The sequence below is a fragment of the Lucilia cuprina genome, chromosome 3 (assembly GCF_022045245.1).
Source record: "Lucilia cuprina isolate Lc7/37 chromosome 3, ASM2204524v1, whole genome shotgun sequence".
In the NCBI taxonomy this organism is placed as follows: domain Eukaryota; kingdom Metazoa; phylum Arthropoda; class Insecta; order Diptera; family Calliphoridae; genus Lucilia; species Lucilia cuprina.
This window is the reverse complement of record NC_060951.1, coordinates 42,212,385-42,232,543: the sequence shown is the minus strand read 5'-3', so window position 1 is coordinate 42,232,543 and position 20,159 is coordinate 42,212,385. Positions and strand designations below refer to the sequence as shown.

Genomic DNA, 20,159 nt, shown 5'->3' with positions numbered 1-20,159 from the left:
ATAATTAGTTTTCTATATAACTTGCACAATAAGTGTATTTTAGGGGGGGGACAAAAAAAATTGTTTATAAAATTTTTCGTTTTTTTTAACTAAAACTCAAATAATATTTCACAAATTAAACAAAAAAAATGTACAAAAATAAGACAAATATTAATTAAATATATATATAACACTTTTACACATTTAAAACTAAATATAAAAGAAGAAAAAAACATTTAAAATGAATTTATGTAAAAAAAAATTAAAAATGTTAAACAATTTTTTATTAAAAATAAAACGTATACAACTTAAGCATTCACTAAGTTTAAGAATAAATTGAATTGAAATTTTTTCAAGAAAAAAATTAAAATTTTTTAAAATCAAAATTTTGTAATTTTTTAAATTAATTTACTTAAAATAAAATTTCTACATTTTAATTGAAAAATTTTTTAAAAGAAAATTAAAAAAGAAATCGAAAATTTAATTAACGATTGAAAATTAAAAATTAAATTTTTTAATTTTTAATAAAAAACAAATAGAGTTTTTACAAAAATTTAAAAAAAATTATAATTTTGTTTTTATAATATAATTTTATAATTATGTATTTTTTTACTATCACAACAAAATTTTGTTTAAAAATTGTTTTCGTCAAAAAATTTAAAAATAAATATATAGAAAATTAAATTTAAGTAGAGTGCTCTTTGCTGTTAGAAGGAGGAAGTGATACTAATATTTCATCTGTATTGTTTTTCGCCACTACGTTTATGTTCACGACTGTCGCCACGTTTGATGTACCAGTTTTTGTTATTATCCTGATATTTTTGTTCATTTTGTTTGCGCAATTGTTCTCTATGTTTCATATATTTCTCTTGCCATTCACCACTGTCATCATCATCGCCATTGTTCTTTTCACGACTTTTGTCATATTTCCGTTTTTGTTGTTTATTAAAACGTTCCTTGGATTGATTTTCTTTAGAGTTTTCGTGAGAGTTATAAAAATCTTTTGAATTATCTCTGCGATATTTTCTTTCTTTGGAATTGTTGTTAAATTTATCGGTGTGCCATTCTTTGGAGTTGTCCTTGGAGTTGTCAGGATTATTGTGTTGATATTTCTTAAACTCTTTACTGTGTTTGTCATCTTTGCCAAAAGATTTCCTATAATCTTTGGGTGGTTTGTTTTGCTCTTCATATTTGTTGGTTTTATAAGGTTTTGAGGAGTAACTATCTTCTTTGTGATTGGGATACTTTTGATATTTCTCTTTGGGTGGTAGATTTTGTTGATAATCTTGTGGTGTCTCATAGATAGGTTTATTTTTTATAAATTCTTTTTTAGCGGATTCTGTTGACTTTTGTTCTGCAAAAACTTCTTGCAATTGTTCAAAGGGATTGTCCTGGAAACCCTGAAGTTCCTCAGCCACCTTTTCGAATGTCTTAAAGGCTTCGGATTGTTGCATTAGATCCTCTACCACATGACCAAATTGTTCTACAATATTAGGTTCATTGGAGTTGCTCTGTTCCATACACATATTTGCAATTTCTACAAAGGAGCCATCTGGACATTTATAAGACTTTCTGAGATCTTGTTTACTGATCTCTACTGGTTTAAGAGAATCACCATTGCCAGCCCAGGCCTTAAAAGTTTTGCCTTCTTTGTAGTCTTTGTATTTGCCCTGCTTTTGCTGATATTGCTGCTGGGGATCATTTAGACTGGACAAATATTTTACTTGTTTATTGAGTAAATCAATTTCAGCTCTCATTAGATTATTTTGCAATTCCATGTCATTGACTTTTTGTTCCAATTCAGCTGAGGTATCTGAAGAACTACCTTTGCTCAAAGGCTGCCAGGTGGGATGGACAATTTTACCAATTAAAGCCAAAATGGCTAGAGCCACACCCACATAGAAAATTCCCTGAAGACCACGTTTAACCAGAGGAGAGAAACCGCTTGTTAAAGCTACTGTCTGTGAAGCCTTTTGTAAAGCCTGATTTTCATCAGTCTTAAATGTGGAGCTTCTACGTCTTTGACGTATCTGTTGTTCTACCACAGGTTCAGCAGGTTGTGGCACTACCAAAGGTTCAATATCATTATCCATTTCCTCTCTTAATTTATTAATAATAGAATCATCCATATGTTCTCCCAAAGTAAATTTTAAATTCATATCATGTAGATGATCTCTCAGATAAGGATGAGGCGATATGCGACCCACACTTTCGCTTTCACTAATAATGGAAATGCCATCCGAGAAGTCATCACTGTTATTAGCATCAGTAAGAGAACTGTAAATAAAGAACAAATTAATTATTTTTGTTGCTAATTAAAAACTGAAAAATGGACTTACTCTTTTAATTCCACATTCTTTAACTTTACTTCCTCCTTGCCGAACTCATCATTCTCCTCCTCTTCTTCGTCATCGTTATCGCTATTTTTTAAGACTTCTACACGGTTTTCTTTATCTTCTAATTGCTTACGTAGTTTATTATTTTTATCATTAACTAAAGTCCAAGATTCTAGACAATCTGAAGACTCAGTACTGGCATCGTCATCAGTTGGTGTTGTGTTTGATGTTGATAAAATATTTGTGGCTGCAGTTGGAGTTAAATTTTCTAATTTAGTTTTTATTTTATTCTCCTCTAAATCCTCCTTTTTTCTATCCATTCTGTTGTAATTGTTGGGGTTTTTGCAAATCCAATTGCAGATATTTTAAATCTAAAAGAAAGAAAAACAAAAAAATTTTAAAATAAAAATATATTGTTTACCAAATTACACAAAAATTATCTTATCTTTAAGCTATTGTTTATAATAACTAAACATTTAATAAATATACTACTACTACCTCTTAGATAATAACTTAAAAATTTTAGTAATCTTTTTTATTGTTGCGAAATTTTTAATTTTGTACAAATTTTCTTTGTTTCTTGTAAATTTATATTAAAAATTCACGCAGTTTTCTTTAGCTACTAGATTCCTTTGTCCACCGTTTGCCTTCTGGGCCTAATAATGTGTTAGTTTGCAATGATACCTCTTGTCTTGTTGTTCTTGTGGATTTTTTCTTTTAAAAATAAAATTTTGTAAAAAAAACACATTTTTTTGTTTTGTTTGTGGGAGGTATACAATATTTAAGAGATGCCACATGCTATTTATGAAGTAGATGAATGTATGATCTTTTATGATCAATGACAGTGGTTCAGGAGTATGAAATTTTTGAAAAAAAGGAACAAAATCTTAATCAGCCCAATTCCTTATTCAGTTATGATGCAACGATTGAAAATTAATATTACAAAAGAACAAAAGGAATTGTCAGAAAAAGAAGAGGGATTTCCTCCTATTTATTTCAATGAATTACGTTTGTGAGTATTCTGCATTGCGATCGTAACTACGTTTTTGTAAGTTGTTATTTTAGTGACAGATCTTCAAATCGAAATGCAAATTAATTACCAAAGTTGCCAAATGGAGAAAATTTCGATTCCATTAATAATATATTATATATTTAAAACGATTTTAAAGAAAAACGAATAGTATAGATAGAATTTGACATTTCAGGCTTTCGCCGAAATTCAATTCAAATGTCTTGATAGTGATATTATTTCGGATGTAACATATCTGAAGAACAATAATTGGAAATTTTTTGGAATTACCTTCAGGAAACTGCTTTTCTGAAGGCTTTCGTTGTTACTAACAATAATTTTTCATTAAATGGAACATACAATAGACCCGATAGCGGCCTAGTTGCAATTCTGCAAAAGTATTTCATGGCAATTTAGATTGAAGAAAATTTCAATGAAATGTCGACAGAAACTACTCCCTCTATCAGAACCACCTCCTATCACTATAGACTAGATTATATACTAGATTATAGACTAGACTATAGATTAGACTATAGACTGGACTATAGACTAGACTATAGATTAGAATATAGACTAGACTAAAGATTAGAATATAGACTAGACTATAGACTAGACTATAGACTAGACAACAGACTAGACTACAGACTAGACTACAGACTAGACTACAGACTAGACTACAGACTACACTATAGACTAGACTAAAGACTAGACTACAGACTAGACTATAGACTAGACTAAAGACTAGACTAAAGACTAAACTATAGACTGGACTAGACTATAGAATAGAATATAGACTAGACTATAGACCTGACAACAGTATGGACTATCTACTAGACTATAGACTAGACTGTAGACTTGATTATAGACCATACTACATACTAGACTATAAACTAGACTATAGACTAGACTATGGACTAGACTATAGACTAGACTATAGACTAGACTATACACTAGACTATACACTAGACTATACACTAGACTACAGACTAGACTATAGAATAGACTATAGACTAGACTATAGACTAGACAATAGACTAGACAATAGACTAGACTATAGAATAGACTATAGACTAGACTATAGACTAGACTATAGAATAGACTATAGACTAGACTATAGACTAGACTATAGACTAGACTATAGACTAGACTATAGACTAGACTATAGACTAGACTATAGACTAGGCTATAGACTAGACTATAGACTAGACTACAGACTAGACTATAGACTAGACTATTGACTATACTATAGACTAGACTATTGACTAGACTATAGACTAGACAACAGACTAAACTATAGACTAGACTAAAGACTAGACAACAGAATGGGTTATAAAATAGACTAGACAAAAGATTAGCTTAATGACTAGACTAAAGAATGAACTATAGACTAGACTAAAGATTTTACTATTAACTAGGTTAAAGATTAGTCTACTGACTGGACTTTTGACTACACTAAATATCAGTCTATACACTAGTTTATATATCAGACTATAAATTAGACCACAGACTGCACTATGTACTAGACTATAAACTAAATCTCAAATTGTAATTTATCTTTGTAGTTTTTTACTTTTTTTATTTTACTATTATATTTTCATATCTTGTTTACCTCGATTACCTTAAATCGATAATCAAGTAGTTTATACTTTTTTAATTATTATTTGTAATTGAAATAAAACAATCTCTTAAGCTCCTGACATATGGTTACAATTTATATTGTTGTCAGAGAAGTACACATAATCGTTATTCAGACAATATATTACGTGTGCTTTAGACCAAAAAAAAAAAGAAACGTATGATGATGTCTTTTAGTTTTAATATGTGTGTTTTTGAGAATTTCACAATTATCAATTAATGTTGCAAAGTGCAAGATTATTAAAAGGTAAAAACAAACACATTATGATGATGATTTTTGTGAAAGAAAATTAAAAGTAACGATTAATCGAATTTCAGAAACAATAAAGGAAAGCATAATTTTAATCGGATTTTATAAAATTTTAATGTGAATTATAAAATGTCAAAACCCGGAGAATTTCATAAAAAGTCTTCAAATTTACTCACTGTCTCTGTGGTTTTTGATTTTTCTTCACTAAGTACTTTTCTTAAAAATTTTCAAAATTTTTGAAATACATTTTTAAATTAATCATTAAACAGAATTGGTTATTGTGTGTAACTAAATTAAATTACATATAATTTTATATGACACTTAGTATATTTAAATAAGCAGAATTTGTGTGTATGTGTATCCCTCTTTCATTTGCAATTTTACAGAAAATATCTACAAAAGAAACTGTACAAAATTATTAATAGACCATCAATAAATTGTCATAATGCCAATATGTAGATAATAAAACAACAACAAAATCACATTTAAATGTTTTAACACAAAGTTAGTTATTTATTTACAGTTGAGGTAAAACAAAAGACATTAAGATAATAATTCTTTGTTTATTTAGGCATTTAAATGCTTAAGATAATTTTAGATTGAATGATAGATAATATAGATTAAATTTGATTTGAGGAAATAGAAATTAGAATATGTATTCAGAATCTAGTTATGATCAAATTGTACTATGCAATGCCGAATGCGAATTTGTTCTCAGAATTTCTCTAACGTTTTCCAAGTATCATGTCATGATGAATAGATTAATCTTCTTTATGTCCAAATTTGAGACTGTTTAACTGCAAGGAAATCTTTATTAAGTTTGATATGTCGTCTAATTAATCGACTGTAATATAGAGGAAAAAAAACTCTCTATTTCGAGATATTCTAACCCACTATTACTTATCTGTTGATTTTGGTTTAATTTAGATATTTTTTAGTATGTCCTTGATAAATGCAATGTCTAATCTGTAGAGATGGAAAAAAAGTAAAGTCCAGTAGATAAATACCAAGTAAAATGAGTAAATTTGGTATACTCAGGTTTTTTCCAAAAGGGTGGCCAAAACTATGTGGCAGATAATGTGGAGTAGGAGCACTTTATGCAGCATAATTTAATGCACTTTTTATTAGTTTTAAAGAAAAATTAAACATTTTTACATATTATTTGTCAATTATTAATTTACAACATGTCGCTAAAACATTTATTAACAGTTTCTCTTTGTAAATGCCAGTATAAATAGATGGTTCATGATCAAATGAATCTGCAACATTTTAGAGAAGTGTTCTTCTGTTTGTATATTCATTGAAAATATTCCAGTTGTGTTAAATGAAATTTAAATGAGTTCTTTTAGATAAATGAAGCTACTGAACATGTTGAATGTTCCTTCTGTAGCTGAAGTATTTGGAACAATCAATAATATCTGTGGACGTACAAATACGTACTTAATCAGCAGGTGGATACGTTCCAACGACAATTGGAATTCCGCGCCGGAACGACCCGATTCTCAATCGGCCAAAGATTGCCAATTCAGCAACAGCTGTATCAACCGTAAGTTTATCCTTATGGAAGAACATCCAGTTACAGCCAACCTGTACAACAACAACCAGGTGGATACCGATTTTTCTTATATGTTGCTACATGCTACATCTCTTGTCCACATTTCCATTCTTTAACTAAAAATAATAATTCCAAAAGTATTAATGATAGTTTATTTTAAAATTGATGCATTGGACATTAAAGAAACTATTAAAAGTTTTAGAAATACTAAGGCCTTCTTCAAAAAATGGGAGATTTTTGCGTTTAGCTATGTGATCGAGATATATTAAAAATTTGTTGCAATGAAAGAATTTTAATACCCGATTTAGATTTGAAAGCAGCTCAATCCTTTAGGAATCTATACATTGGTCTCTGTTCTCTCTAAGATCAGCCAGCGGAAAAAAAGAGGCAGTAAAGGGGCACACTACTAAAGTCATTATTTTGCAGACACAAGCACACCCCGCAGCATTGTAAAATAATTTTAAATTTTATTTTACACAGCGTGTCATTGTCAGCCAAGTGCGTTTCTTCCTTCTCCCATCTATTAGAGGGCTGATAGAGAAGGCTTACACAAAAAGGCCAATCAGGTCTTCCATTATAGGCCTATTAGAAAATACTACAATGAAGGCTTATAAAAAGACCTAGAAGGCCTAAAAATCGTAGTCCTACAATTTTTTCCGCTAGGTTTTTGTACTAAAATTCTTCACACAACTGTAAGTAAAATAAAACAACAATCATAAAAAAACAACAATTTTCACATGACAAACTCAAACAACAAGAACATAATAAAAAACAAAAATAAAAACTAGAAAGACCCCACAAAAATCCTTGCTAAATACCAAAAAGCAAAGGCCCCAACAACAAAAAAATCTAATAAAATACACTCTAACTTCGTAAAATAAATATAAAAAAACTTTTTTTAAATTGTCTCATTTTTTACAGTTAAATTTATTTTTTTAATTTATTTCACTTGTTTTATTTATAATTTCCAATCAATTTGTTATTTTTAGTTTATTTGTTGTTCTATATTCATTTGTTTGTTTTTTTCCACTTATTTAGAAAAAAACACTTTTTTTGTATTTGTTATTGCGCAAAAAGAAAAAATATTTGCATTTTTTCAATGCAAACAATTTTTTGTTAATTAGTTACTTACAATTGTTATTTTCTTCCTTTACAATTAATTGTTTTTAATAACAAAATATAAAAATAACAGCACTGAAATTTTTTATTAAGACACTACTCGTAGTCAGTCACTTTTTTGTTTTTTGCTTAAATTTATTTTATTAAAAACAAGCCAAACAAACGACCGCTCGAGCAACAAACAAACTTATCAAATGAGAAAAATGTTTTAAAATTTTTAGATATTTCGTGTTTTTTGTTTTTTCTTCGTGTTTCGCTATTTCTTTTCTTCTGTTATTATTATTGTTTTTTTCATATGTTTATTTTACAAAAACCGTGTAGGTGTGTGTGAACATTGTGTTTTGTTTTTTTCACTTGTTGTTTGTTTTTGTAAAACTCTACAACAGTGAACAGCATTGCCAACTATAAAAAAAATAAATGTTTGTCATCATATTGGAGAATTTTAGAGATGATAATTTTGCAATAAAATTTTATGTAAAAAAAACCTTGTCGCAAATTCCCATATTCTTTTTTCGTTTAAATTTTGAATAAATAGGCGGAGTTGTTGTTCTATAGATATAATAAAAATTGGTTGTTAGAAAGAGTGTTGTGTGTGGGTCAAAGAAAGAGCAATAAATAAGGAAAGAAAGGAGAGAGAGAGACAGACAGACAAAAGAACGACGGAACTTAAAAAAAAAAAAGCAGGGTGGAGAGGGGTGCTTTTGTATGTCGAGAAATTAAAGGAAAAAAAGAAGGGATGGGATGGATGAGAGGAGAAAAAAGAAATAAGAATGTGGTGAACTTAAAAATCGTGGTGAATTTTTCAATTCGTGGTGAATTTTTAAAATCGTGGTGAATTTTTAAAATCGTGGTGAATTTTTTAAAATCGTGGTGAAAATTTAATTCACCAGAAAATACCGTTATGTCAATTTTTTCAAGGTCATTGCAGTTTCATCCTAAAAGAATGCTATCGATTTTGTTTTTTTTTTGGTTTGTGTCTTTGATAAATGAATGGCATCAACGCTCCCCCACCAGTTTTTAATTATATTGCCATATTGGCAGCATCAAAATAATTAGTACTGGCACACACTTGTTAGAATTAGTAGTAGTATTTAAAAAAATTAAAGGGCAGTTAATTTTAAAATAGCTTAAAATGAGCGTAAGTAGTATAATTATAAATAATTTTATAATAATTAATAATATATATAAATGAATTAATTAAAAAATAATGAGGAGACATTTTAGAACTTTTTGAATTTTCTATATATATTTAAACCTAGAAACATGAAATTAGGAATTAATATGTATGTAGAGCCCGGATTAAATAAGAAGAAAGAAAGAATTTTGTGGTACATGTTGGGTTCTGCTAATGTTGAATCTAGGAACATGAATGAAGAAATTCGCATGTAGGGCCCGAAATAAATTTTCTATTTTCTATTTATTGAACTAAAAAAACATAAAATTAAATAAAGTACGTAAGGGGCCCTGGATTATGCAGGACTTTTTTTTTTGAAATTTTCTATATATAAAATATTGAATGATGAACATGTAAAATGAATAATTTAGGTACTTTCTTGTTTTTCAAAATGTATCTTTTGAGTTTTCTATTATAATGATAGATAATGAACTAACATTAGTTAAAGAAACAAACATTACAATTAAATTAAGTATGGAGAGCCCGGATTGACAAAAACACATCAAAGGGGATTTTATTGGTACTTTTTCGTTCTACAAAAGGTACTTTTTGAATTTTCTATTTATTGAACCTAGAAAAATGATATTAAGTATGTAGAGCCCGGATTAGCCCAGAACACATAAAAGTGGACTTTGGTACTTTTACGTTCTTTAAAAGGTACTTTTTGAAATTTCTATAATATTGAACCTAGAAGCATGAAATTTAGCATGTTGGGCCTTGACTAGCTAAGAACTTGCAAAAAGAGACTTTTTGGTACTTTTTCTTTCTACAAAAGGTACTTTTTGAATATTCTATAATAATGAACGTAGAAACATGAAATTAAGTATGTGGAGTCGGAATTAGATGTAATTAGGTCGTTTTCAAAAAGAATATTGATTGAACGAACATAAATAATATAAATAAAGAAACTTAGAATATTAGATAGAGCCTTTGTTAAAAAAGGGAACTTTATGATGGTACTTTTCCGTACTTGAAAAGGTATTTACTTTTTGAAAAAAAATCTTTGTGGAACGAACATAAATAAATAAAAAAAATGACAGGCGTTTAAAAATTTGGCAAGTCGAGACGCCATTGCTCCGTATCTGGAGTTTATATACGTGGGATTTTATTTGCAAAATTTTAACTCGAATACTTTTGCTACTACAACCTTCAAGTAAAATTTTATTATTCCACCTTGAACTTATTTTGTGTGTATTTTGTATACAATCTATCTATTTTTTATAGCTCCCTCTGCCTACTTTTTTATTGATTCTACTGAACAAATCAAAAAGTTTATTACTACTACATACTTGATAAGAGCAGCGCAATACCTCTGATATCAGCAGTAAATAAATAATTTGCTTAACAATAAAAATGTGCATATGAGATAAAAAAAAATTAAATAAATATAACGTGTTTTGCATATTTTTTATATATTAGTTGAGAGATGATATTAAACTTTATATGAAATAAATAGCAGAGATTTTGAAAAATAACATAGATAGATCATTTTCAATTAACAGTTAATTAAATGAATGAAAAGATTAATTAAAAATTACTATAAAGAATTTGTAGTTAAAAGCAATAAATAAATAATTCAAAATAGTTCTTTTTTATATACCACATTATTATATACAAATTATTATTTTTTTAATATTTATTTTTTTTTTAATTTTATTACAATTAAAAAAAATTAAAAATAAATTGATAAATATTTTTCTGAAATTACATTATTCCCATAACGCCCCTGTTATCTATAACTACATAGATAAATAAATGGTTTGTGTCTTAGATAAACTGAATGGCAACACTAGATAGTCATCTATCTCTCCCTTTATAAGATTTATGCTAAATTCTATGGCAGCATCAGTCCATAAATGGCAACATTCAAGACTTGGCAATATTGCCATCTATATAATTTATATTAGAATAATAACAGTTATGCAAATGAAAAGTATTCTATCGTACACAGTTGTACAAAATAGTAGTATTTTTGGGGAAAATTTGAAATAGGGAAGAGTAGTTAGTTTTAAAATAGTGTAAATAAAAATGGAAAAATATACACCAACAATAATAAAAGAAACCCAGTTTAATTTTTTTTATTAATATTTCGTTATACCAAAAAAACTTTATTTAAAGTAATTAATTATTTAACAATGTAACAAAATTTTATTTCGAACATTGGAAATTTGTTATTTATTATTAGTGTAATTTGGGGAGCAAACAAATACCTATAAATTAATTATAAAATTTTATTTAAACATGCTTAAGTTATTAAACCATAGAATCGTTATTAGTAAGTTAGTTGTTATTTAGTTTTAAACTTAAACATAAACATAGCACTTTATTTTCTTTATTAATTTAATTAGTTAAATAAATTTTTTTTTGTATTTTTGCAATTTGCTTTTTTTCATTTTATTAGTAACTAAACTACTTTCTAGTGTTGCCAACTAAACGTGCCATTTTCAGCCTCAAATTCCTTAACAGTGTTGTACGTTTTAACTCACCATTTTGTTGTTGCTTCTCCATAATTCTTTGCACTTCTCCCGCCTCCGAACCACTTTCCCAATCAAAAGCGGGACTTTGTCTTCGTACTGTATGCGATGTGCTGATTTCTTGTATTTGTGGTTGTTGTGGTTTATTGTTAAGTTGTAATTGCAGATATTGTGGTTGTTGTTGTTGGTTGGGTGTAGTTTCCCTTATAATGGGTGAATACTGACGTTGTTGTGTTGGAATGTTATTGCTGCTGCCACTGGTTAGCTGCAATGGTGAATGTTGTGATTGTTGTGGGGTTTGCTGTAGCATCATTATTGTTGGTGTAGCACGATTTTGTTGTTGTTGTAGCTGCTGTTGCTGTTGTTGGGGACTTGACATCACATAAGACTGTTTGAGAGCGTAACGTGGACTAATCTGATCGGTTAATAGTCCAGCCTGCTGGGTATGTTGTAGTCTCTGATGTTGGGGCGTCCAATAGATTTGACTCACTTGTTGACTTGAACTACGATCAAGTATCAATGGAGTACTACGACCGTCGTGCAAACGGGGACGTATAATTTGATGTTGCTGTTGCAGTTGTTGCGGATGCTGTTGCTGGTGTAGCACCGGCTCTCTTACCGTTATATAACCATAAGCAGCACTAGGCATATTTTGAAGCTGATGTGGTCTTATATATTGTGGCTGGGCATACAATTCATTCTGTGGATAGGCTGTTATTATTTGTGCTGGTTGCAATTTGTCTCCATCTACTAATATATATTGTGTGGCCGCTGGGGAAAAGGCACTTTCGGGTCTGTGTAAAGTTCCTTGTCGTATATAGACCGGTTTCAATTCCGGTTCTCTTCTCACCAAATATTGAGTTGGTTGCCCTGCCGCTACCAGTGTCCGTTGAGGAATTTCATACAATTCCGATTGATTGGACTGTAAACTGCCACGTTTCACTACATGAGCATAAATGGGTGAATTCGTATTGGGATCGGTGACAATTTCTTGGGCAATAGGAACAAAATGACCGCCTCCAGTGGCTGTGGGCAAGCTGTGCATACGCTGAGGCACCTGTGGAGCAGCATACATTCTCGACGCTGGCCTTTGGTGAGTCTCTACGGAGACATATGATACTGGTGAAAGATCTGTTGGCTGTTTTTCATAAATCGATTGTAGCGGCGGATTTGGTTGGTTTGTGGGTGTTTTGTTAAGGGATTTGCGGCAAAACTCCTTAATTTTCTGCAATATTTCTTCCCTAGTTAAAAGACCGCCTATGCGTCTCGTGGGTTGGGCGCCCTCATCTTGTTTTCTTCTCAAGACCACCGGGGTTTCGGGCGTTTCACTTTCATAGCCTCGTTTTGTATTGGCTTGGGTCTGTATCATGCCATCTAAGACACTTTGACAGCGTGTAGGTGTATTTTGCAAAGTTTGTTGGGTTGTTAAGGGTTCATTGCCCACTATAGGCTTGCCATCTATTATCTTTACCTGTCTATTGTTGGAGCGTATTACACCTGAAAAGGTATTACGCTGAGGAGAACCTCTTGTAAAGCTGCCATCGTTTTGGGGCGCCAAACGCACCTGGGAACCTCCGGGTAAATGTTCATAAATATTTTCCAATTGTTTATCGCTTATGGGATTCTGGGCCATCGTAGCCTGTTGTTGCTGCAATTTTTGTTGCTGCTGCATTACTCTGAAATACAATTCTTTATCGGTTTGCTCTTTGATTGCTCTCAACTTTTCCCATTCCTGCTGATCGACATATACTCCCAACTGCGAGGCTTTTTTTGGTATAGAAGATATAGGAGATATAGTTTTGGATTCTCCCATTCTGGGAACTTGACCATCTCTGATGGGTGTTGAGGTCATAGCAGGACCCTCATTAACCGGGAATGAGGTTTCTTTGAGATTTTCCTTGGTTCGTGTGGTAATGGGCGCTGGCGCTAGAAGCGTATCACCCGTAACACTATTCGACCTCTGTTGTTGTACTCTTGCAGCATTTCTTCTTAAAATCTCATTGCGATCCATAGAAGAGGATCTGGGGAACACCTGTTGCCGGTCAGCAGTTTGTTGGGTTCTTTTGGGTATCATACTTTGTCGTTCCAAAGAACGTCGGAAATTCGTATCATTCTTTTGTGGATTTTCACGGGGTAAAGTATATAAATTGTTATTTACCGTAGTAGGTCTTTCGCTCAACACCGTCTTATGATTGGCTTCATGCTTATTCATGCGCTCCCTTGAAAGAGTTCTGCGTGGTGGTTTTGCTATGGTTTTAATTTGCAACTCCTTACGTCTTAAGCCGGGTGTGAGGGTAGGATTGTGGGGTTTATTATTGATAGAGGGATTTTCAGTAGAACCATTGTTTTCATTATTTTCAGCATCTGTTAAAGCACTTGAGATGGAAACTGAAAGATTATCACCGCTAGCATAACTTTTGCGCGATCTTTCCATTTGTTGTTTCAATTCCAAAGCCTCGGCTGGACTTAAGAGATTTCCCGTTTTAGGCCGACCATGGAAACTTTGTCTTTCCAATACAACTCTCTTAATGGGTTTTATAGAACCATTTTCTTGATAATTATTGGGTTTATTAAAATCATACACCGTTTTCGGATTAGGTTGAGGTTCTTTAGGTGTGGTCTTTCTTCTAGAAGCAAATATGCTATTGGCCAATAATCTTTGAAATACCGAGGGTTTACGATTATTGTTGTCTGCACCATCTACTGCATCTAGACCATGCGAAAAGTGTATACGTTCGGGTTCAGCTTTAAAACTGATCTGTTTAATGGTAGTGGGTTGTGGTTTGGCATACATGTTTTGGGCACCGTTAGGTATCTTTTTGGGTATTAAGGTTAAACCTTTTTTCTCTAGATATTCTTGAAATTCTTTCGATTTAATAGTATTGGTAAATGTACCTTGTGGTGGAGGGGAAGGTTCTCGACTGACGTTACCCTCCTCGTTTTGTGGCATTTTTTCTTCTTGTTCTTCTTTGCTTTTCGCCTGGCTCATGATCATATTATTGTCATCACTGGATTCACTTTTTGTTAAAGGTTCTTCTATTTCATCTAGATCATCATCGGATGAAATATGTAATTTCTTTACTCTTTCATCAAATTTCTTGGCATTCTTGCTTACTTCCAAGGGATTGTAAAGGCTGTCTTCGAGATCAGTGCCGGTTTTAATTTTCAAATCAGATAATTCAGGATAGTTAGGCTTGGAGCATTTCTTAAATGCCAAGGGTAGTTTGGGTTTAATGTCGTTTTGTCGATTTTTTAAATCTTTAAATCTATCGCGTTGCTGTTCCTTAACGGGTTGTGGTAACTTCTTTGGTGGCTTTTTTAAAGCTATTTCTCTTAATTCCTCAAATTTAATTTTTGCTAATACTGTAGGGTCATAGACAAAATATGGATCGGGATTTTTTATATACGTTTTAACATATTTGGATTGTTTTAAAACTTCTTCTGTGGTTACAAACTCATCCGAGGGGGATTTGATAATGCCGTTACTTTTACGATTATTAGCCTCGTTTTTTAAACGTTCTCTTTCTTTCTCCTTTTCACGCTCACGTTCCCTTAGTTGTTGGGTTACGGTTTTGCGTACACTTAAAGTGGAACGTTTCGCTGGCACGGGAGGAGGAGTTTTCTTCTCCTTTCGCTTAGCGTTGCCGTTACTCAAATAACCATTAGTTTTAAATGGATTCTGTTGATCGACAATTGGTTCACCCGTTATAAACTTCCTAATCTTCTCATCATTCGGATCAAAAGAAACCGATTTTTTTAGTTTTGTTTTTATCTCTTTCTTACTACCACCGTCCTCTTCTTCTGTCGTATTAAAAGAACGATCTGTGGCATCTGTATCACAGCCTTCATCCAGTGAACTGTTGCGCAGACAACCGTTACTTTTGTGATTTATGGTCTGCGAGTCGTTAAATGAATTACGTTTGTTCGTATCTAACGATTCTAATGATATACTTTTAAGTGGATCTTTAAGTTTATTCGATAAATATTCGTTACTGCTCGTTTCTATAACTGTACATAATGATTCAGTGCTAACATCATTGCTGACTGGTTCTGACATGACGCTTCGAAGGTGTTTTGTGGGAAATTAAAAGTTTTGCTGGGTGATGTTGATAGAGATGGAATTGGATTTTGGGTTTGAGTTGAAGGAGGAGGAGGAAATGCTAAAGAGTTTGTTTGACTTATAATGAAGTGCATTGAATCTTCCAAATGTATTCCGTATTTCCTGTGTGTGAGAAGCTGTAAAGAGTGGCAAAGAGTTAATTTAAGTTAATTTGAAAATGTGTTGATTATAGGCATGCATGTGCACGTACATACATGTTGGGGAAATTGTTATTATTATTGTAATAAATTTGTTTTATGTGTACAGTGGTTTTGGATTCTCTGTTAATAAAAGTAATCAACCAGTATTTGGTTCCAGTTAAATTTTATTTCAGTTCTGGTTCAGTTCTAGTTCAGTTCTAGTTCAGTTCTAGTTCAGTTCTAGTTCAGTTCTAGTTCAGTTCTAGTTCTAGTTCAGTTCTAGTTCAGTTCTAGTTCAGTTCTAGTTCAGTTCTAGTTCAGTTCTTGTTCAGTTCTAGTCCAGTTCTAGTTCAGTTCTAGTTCAGTTCTAGTTCAGTTCTAGTTCAGTTCTAGTTCAGTTCTAGTTCAGTTCTAGTTCAGTTCTAGTTCAGTTCTAGTTTAGTTCTAGTTTAGTTGTAGTTCAGTTCCTGTTGAGATTTCGTTCAATTGTAGTTTAGTTTTAGTTATGTTTAGGAAATTATTAACACCACATATTAGTATTATATTTTTAAGCTGCAGTGTGCAATCTGAATCAACACCAAAACCACTGTTATGTTTTAAGATTTTCCCGATACAAATCGTAAACTAAAGTAAAAGAAAAGCAAATAACTTCAAAACTATCTGCTATGAAAAGAAAGAAAACAAAAAAAAACGAAAGAAAATAAAGTAAAAATAACTTACTTTAATATTGTTTCCTCTTAATTTCTTTTTAACATGCCGTTATTCCATTTACCAATCATTACAATTATTAGCGGCGGTTGTTTTTATCTTTCCAAACAACAATAATAATCATCATCAGCATCTGGTAAAGTAGCAATAGTTGTAAAAGAAGTTGTTGCTGCTCCTGCTGTAGTAGTAGTTGCTTGATCTATGAAACCGTACGAAAACTCTAACTGAGTTGTCCACAATTGAATGTCTGTAATGAGGAGTTGAAAAAAACAAATTAATTTCAATAATTTTGGAATTTAATTTAGCGGTGTTGTTGTTTCGAGCATAATTTTCAAGTTTTTAAATTCAATTTACAATAAATACATTTTGTCACACAATTTAAAATGATTTGATAATTGTTCGTTAAGAAATATCCCCTTCTCTTTTCTTATATTATTTTCTAGAACTTCCATTTTGATCATTAACTAAAAAGATCGTCATAATTTTGTTCACTAAACTTTGAATTTCTGTTTGAGTTACGAATAATTGAGATATTTCATTTACTGATCTTATGCCAAACCGATCGCCCCAAATTGTTCTACCAAACGTAAGATTGTCTACTTTGATCAATTCACTTTTAAGTAGGTTTACAACTAACACTTACAACAAGCTGTTTGTTACCTACTCATGCCTACCGGAAGCTATTCAAAATTAATATTGTAACACGTGGAGCTTTTTCCAGATTATTTCCTACAGCTAATTAAATCAAATTATGTTAAGTATTATATTACATTATTGAGCTCATTATAAGACCACACAAATGAACCGCTAAGCAATTAAGTATTTATAATAAAAAAAGCTTACGCTAGACTCAAAAGAACTTTAATAAATTTTCTTATTTTTTTTACCTACAAACAAACATTTCTTTACCTATAATCATCTACTCCGAAAAAGAGGTGCTCATTTAAGCATCCTCTAATTAAATTGGACTACCGCAGTTGTAACAACCAAAGAAATTTTACAAATTCCCACAATAGAAGCTTTTTTACACAAACTTAATCTAAAAATAATTATTTTCCTAATCTTAAATAAAATAAGAGCAAAAAAAAATAATAATAATAAACGATTTTTTATTTAAATTCTCTACAAATAGTTACAATTTTGATTGTTTCCCTCAATTTAGTTTAAATTACAAAATGACGCAATAATAAGAAGTTTTAGACGATTTAAGGGAAAAACGAAGAAAATTTTTTAAATTTCTTTCTGCTTTGCCTTCAAGAAACTTTTCACAGTTTCTAGATACTTAAAATAATTAACACTTTCTTGTCATGTTGATAATTGTTGTAGTTTTGTGTTAAATTTTTTTTCACACAATCGAGTTGTTACAAACCATGAAATAATTTGTGGGCTATTTACAACATCAATAAAGACGACAAATAATGGATGTTTTTTAAGAATTTTGAAAAAGAAATAATTTTTTAAGTTAAATAAGTGAAAATTATACTTTTGGTTGATTTGAGACATAATTTCATTGGAGCCTAAAATTAATCAATCATAACGGGGTTATTCTGAAGTTCACATGTTCTAATTGAAATTTAAGTTTTTGAAAAATCAGTAATGACAAAAATAGATTTTAACACGAAATTTTGGTGAAAGTTTTAACTTTGAGGGAATAATTGGTTTTTAAGTTGAAAATTACATTTTAGTAAAACTTTTTTTGTAAAAAGTTAAATTTTTGTGAAAAATCTACATGTTGGTAAAAAAATTAGATTTTAATACAAATTTATTTATTTTTTTTTTTGCCAAAAAATTTGATTTTTGGTAAAAAAATTGATTTTTGGTAAAAATTAGATTTTTGTAAAAAATTTTGATATTTTATGAAAAATTGGATTTTTGGTGAAAATTTTGGTTTTTGGTAATAAATTGCATTTTTAGTAAAAAAAATTATTTCTAATGAAATATTTGATTTTTAGTGAAAAACTTCATTTTTAGTACAAGACTAGATTTTTAGTGAAAAATTATATTAGTACAAAATCTTATTTTTAAAAATTGATTTTTACTGAAAAAATTTTTTTTTAGTACAAAATCTTATTTTTGTAAAAAAAATATTTTTTATGAAAATTTTATTTTTATGGAAAATTAGATTTAAATTTTAAGACAAATTTACTACGAACCGATCTATAGTGTAGAGACAACAGAAACTTATGCGGATGATCTTTATAGTTTAATGATTAAAAAAATTATCTTTATTCAAAACATTCAGGGTATAATAATACAGACTGATCTATAATCGAGGTACAAAAAGGTACAACCTATGATCGATACATAGTCAAAAAAGTCCAGATATAAATACCAAAGATGTGGAGACTACAGAATAATCCATAGTAAAGACACTAAGGACTATTCTGTATTCAAGAAATTATAGAACGATCTATCATCGTTGTACTACAGACTTATTTATAAAACTAATTTATAGTCGAGAGTGATCTACATTTAATAGATTAAATTGATCAAAATTCTGAAGATTAAAGAAAGATCTTTAGTTGATAAATTATATATATTATAGGATGATCTGTAGTTAAAAACCTTTAGATTATATATAATTTAGAAACTACTGATTGATCTCTAGATGAGAGACTAGAAACTGATCTATAATCAACAGAAAACTAACTGATCTACTACAGTCGAGAGACAACAATGTGCAATCTACTTAGTTTCTTATATTTAGTAGAGGACTGATCTATAACTTTTCGTCTACAGAATAATCTGTTATCGATACATAGTCGAAAAGGTGCAATTCTGTAGACTACAGATGCACAGATTACAGACTCTTCCATAGTTAAGAGTCTAAAGACTTTTCTATATTCGAGAAACTGCAGATCGATTTATAGTCGAGTACTCAAAAAACGGAGACTAAAGAGTGAAAGAAAGATTATACTAAGTGAGACCGCATACTGATCTAAGTATATCTGTGAAAAAGTTTAAAGTCGATGGCTTGGACTGTAATCGCAAGAATGATCTATAATTACAAAGTTATTCGAGATAGACTTTTCCGATTTAAATTAACTATTCTCTCACGAGTGATCTCGCTCAACAAACATCCATTATAAAACAGAAAAGTCATAATGAAAATGAATCCGAAAATTATACAATTCATCATATTCTTTTGCTGCTTGTCACTAGTAGTGAAAACATATTTTAAACATAAATATTTCATAATCTTAATGAGGCATTTAATAAACTTTTTATTTAACGAGATTTTTATATACAAAACATATTTTTAAATTATATGGACAAGAAGAAGAAGGCAAAAAGAGTTTTTTTTATTCATGTTTGTGTAATACTTTAAAGATCTTGAATAAAGTAAAAAAAAACTAAACAACAGCAACTGATTAAAGTCAAAGATTATAAAATATTGTCTTAAGCCATTCGCTGTATAATATGATTTCCCTCATTAAAGGCTGAAGACAAATGAAGAGAAGAACTCAAAATTATGATCATCATGATGATGATTTATTACACACGCCTTAACTGGCTTAAAAAAGAAAGAAGAACGCAACGTTGAGAAAATCTACTCGTTCTTAAATATTTATATGAATACTAGCTATACCCAGTGTGCTTCGCTACCCTCATCGTAGTGGAATAAAATAAATATCATTATTGTAAATGTATATATATCTGCAATATCAATAATTCCCCTTT

At 30.4% G+C, this 20,159-nt stretch overlaps 2 protein-coding genes and 1 long non-coding RNA gene across 6 annotated transcripts in view; all 3 read right to left on the bottom strand.

Moving 5' to 3' along the window:
* Positions 1–713: 713 nt before the first annotated feature.
* On the bottom strand, positions 714–2,517 carry LOC111686563. The gene is made up of 3 exons (XM_046947084.1): positions 2,512–2,517; positions 2,319–2,443; positions 714–2,256 (listed from the first exon to the last, which is right to left on the bottom strand). Exons 1-3 carry the CDS (start codon positions 2,515–2,517, stop codon positions 714–716), a joined length of 1,674 nt encoding a protein of 557 aa, XP_046803040.1.
* Positions 2,518–2,598: 81 nt separating this feature from the next.
* The window catches only part of LOC111689423, a 106,517-nt gene continuing 88,956 nt past the window's right edge, over positions 2,599–20,159 (bottom strand). For 3 of the 4 annotated variants that reach the window (XM_046945690.1, XM_046945689.1, XM_046945691.1), the window contains exons 2-3: positions 16,491–16,725; positions 11,158–15,767 (exon numbers count right to left, since the gene is read on the bottom strand). In XM_046945690.1, coding sequence (XP_046801646.1) covers positions 11,467–15,588 — 4,122 coding nt within the window. In that variant the 5' untranslated portion in view covers positions 15,589–15,767; positions 16,491–16,725 and the 3' untranslated portion in view covers positions 11,158–11,466. Of the gene's footprint in view, positions 2,687–11,157; positions 15,768–16,490; positions 16,726–20,159 lie in introns of those variants that run through there. The other variant, XM_046945692.1, reaches the window with a different exon arrangement.
* Positions 5,570–8,698, bottom strand: LOC124418690. The gene is made up of 3 exons (XR_006940151.1): positions 7,897–8,698; positions 6,650–6,880; positions 5,570–6,326 (listed from the first exon to the last, which is right to left on the bottom strand). It is a non-coding gene; the product is annotated as an uncharacterized LOC124418690 (long non-coding RNA).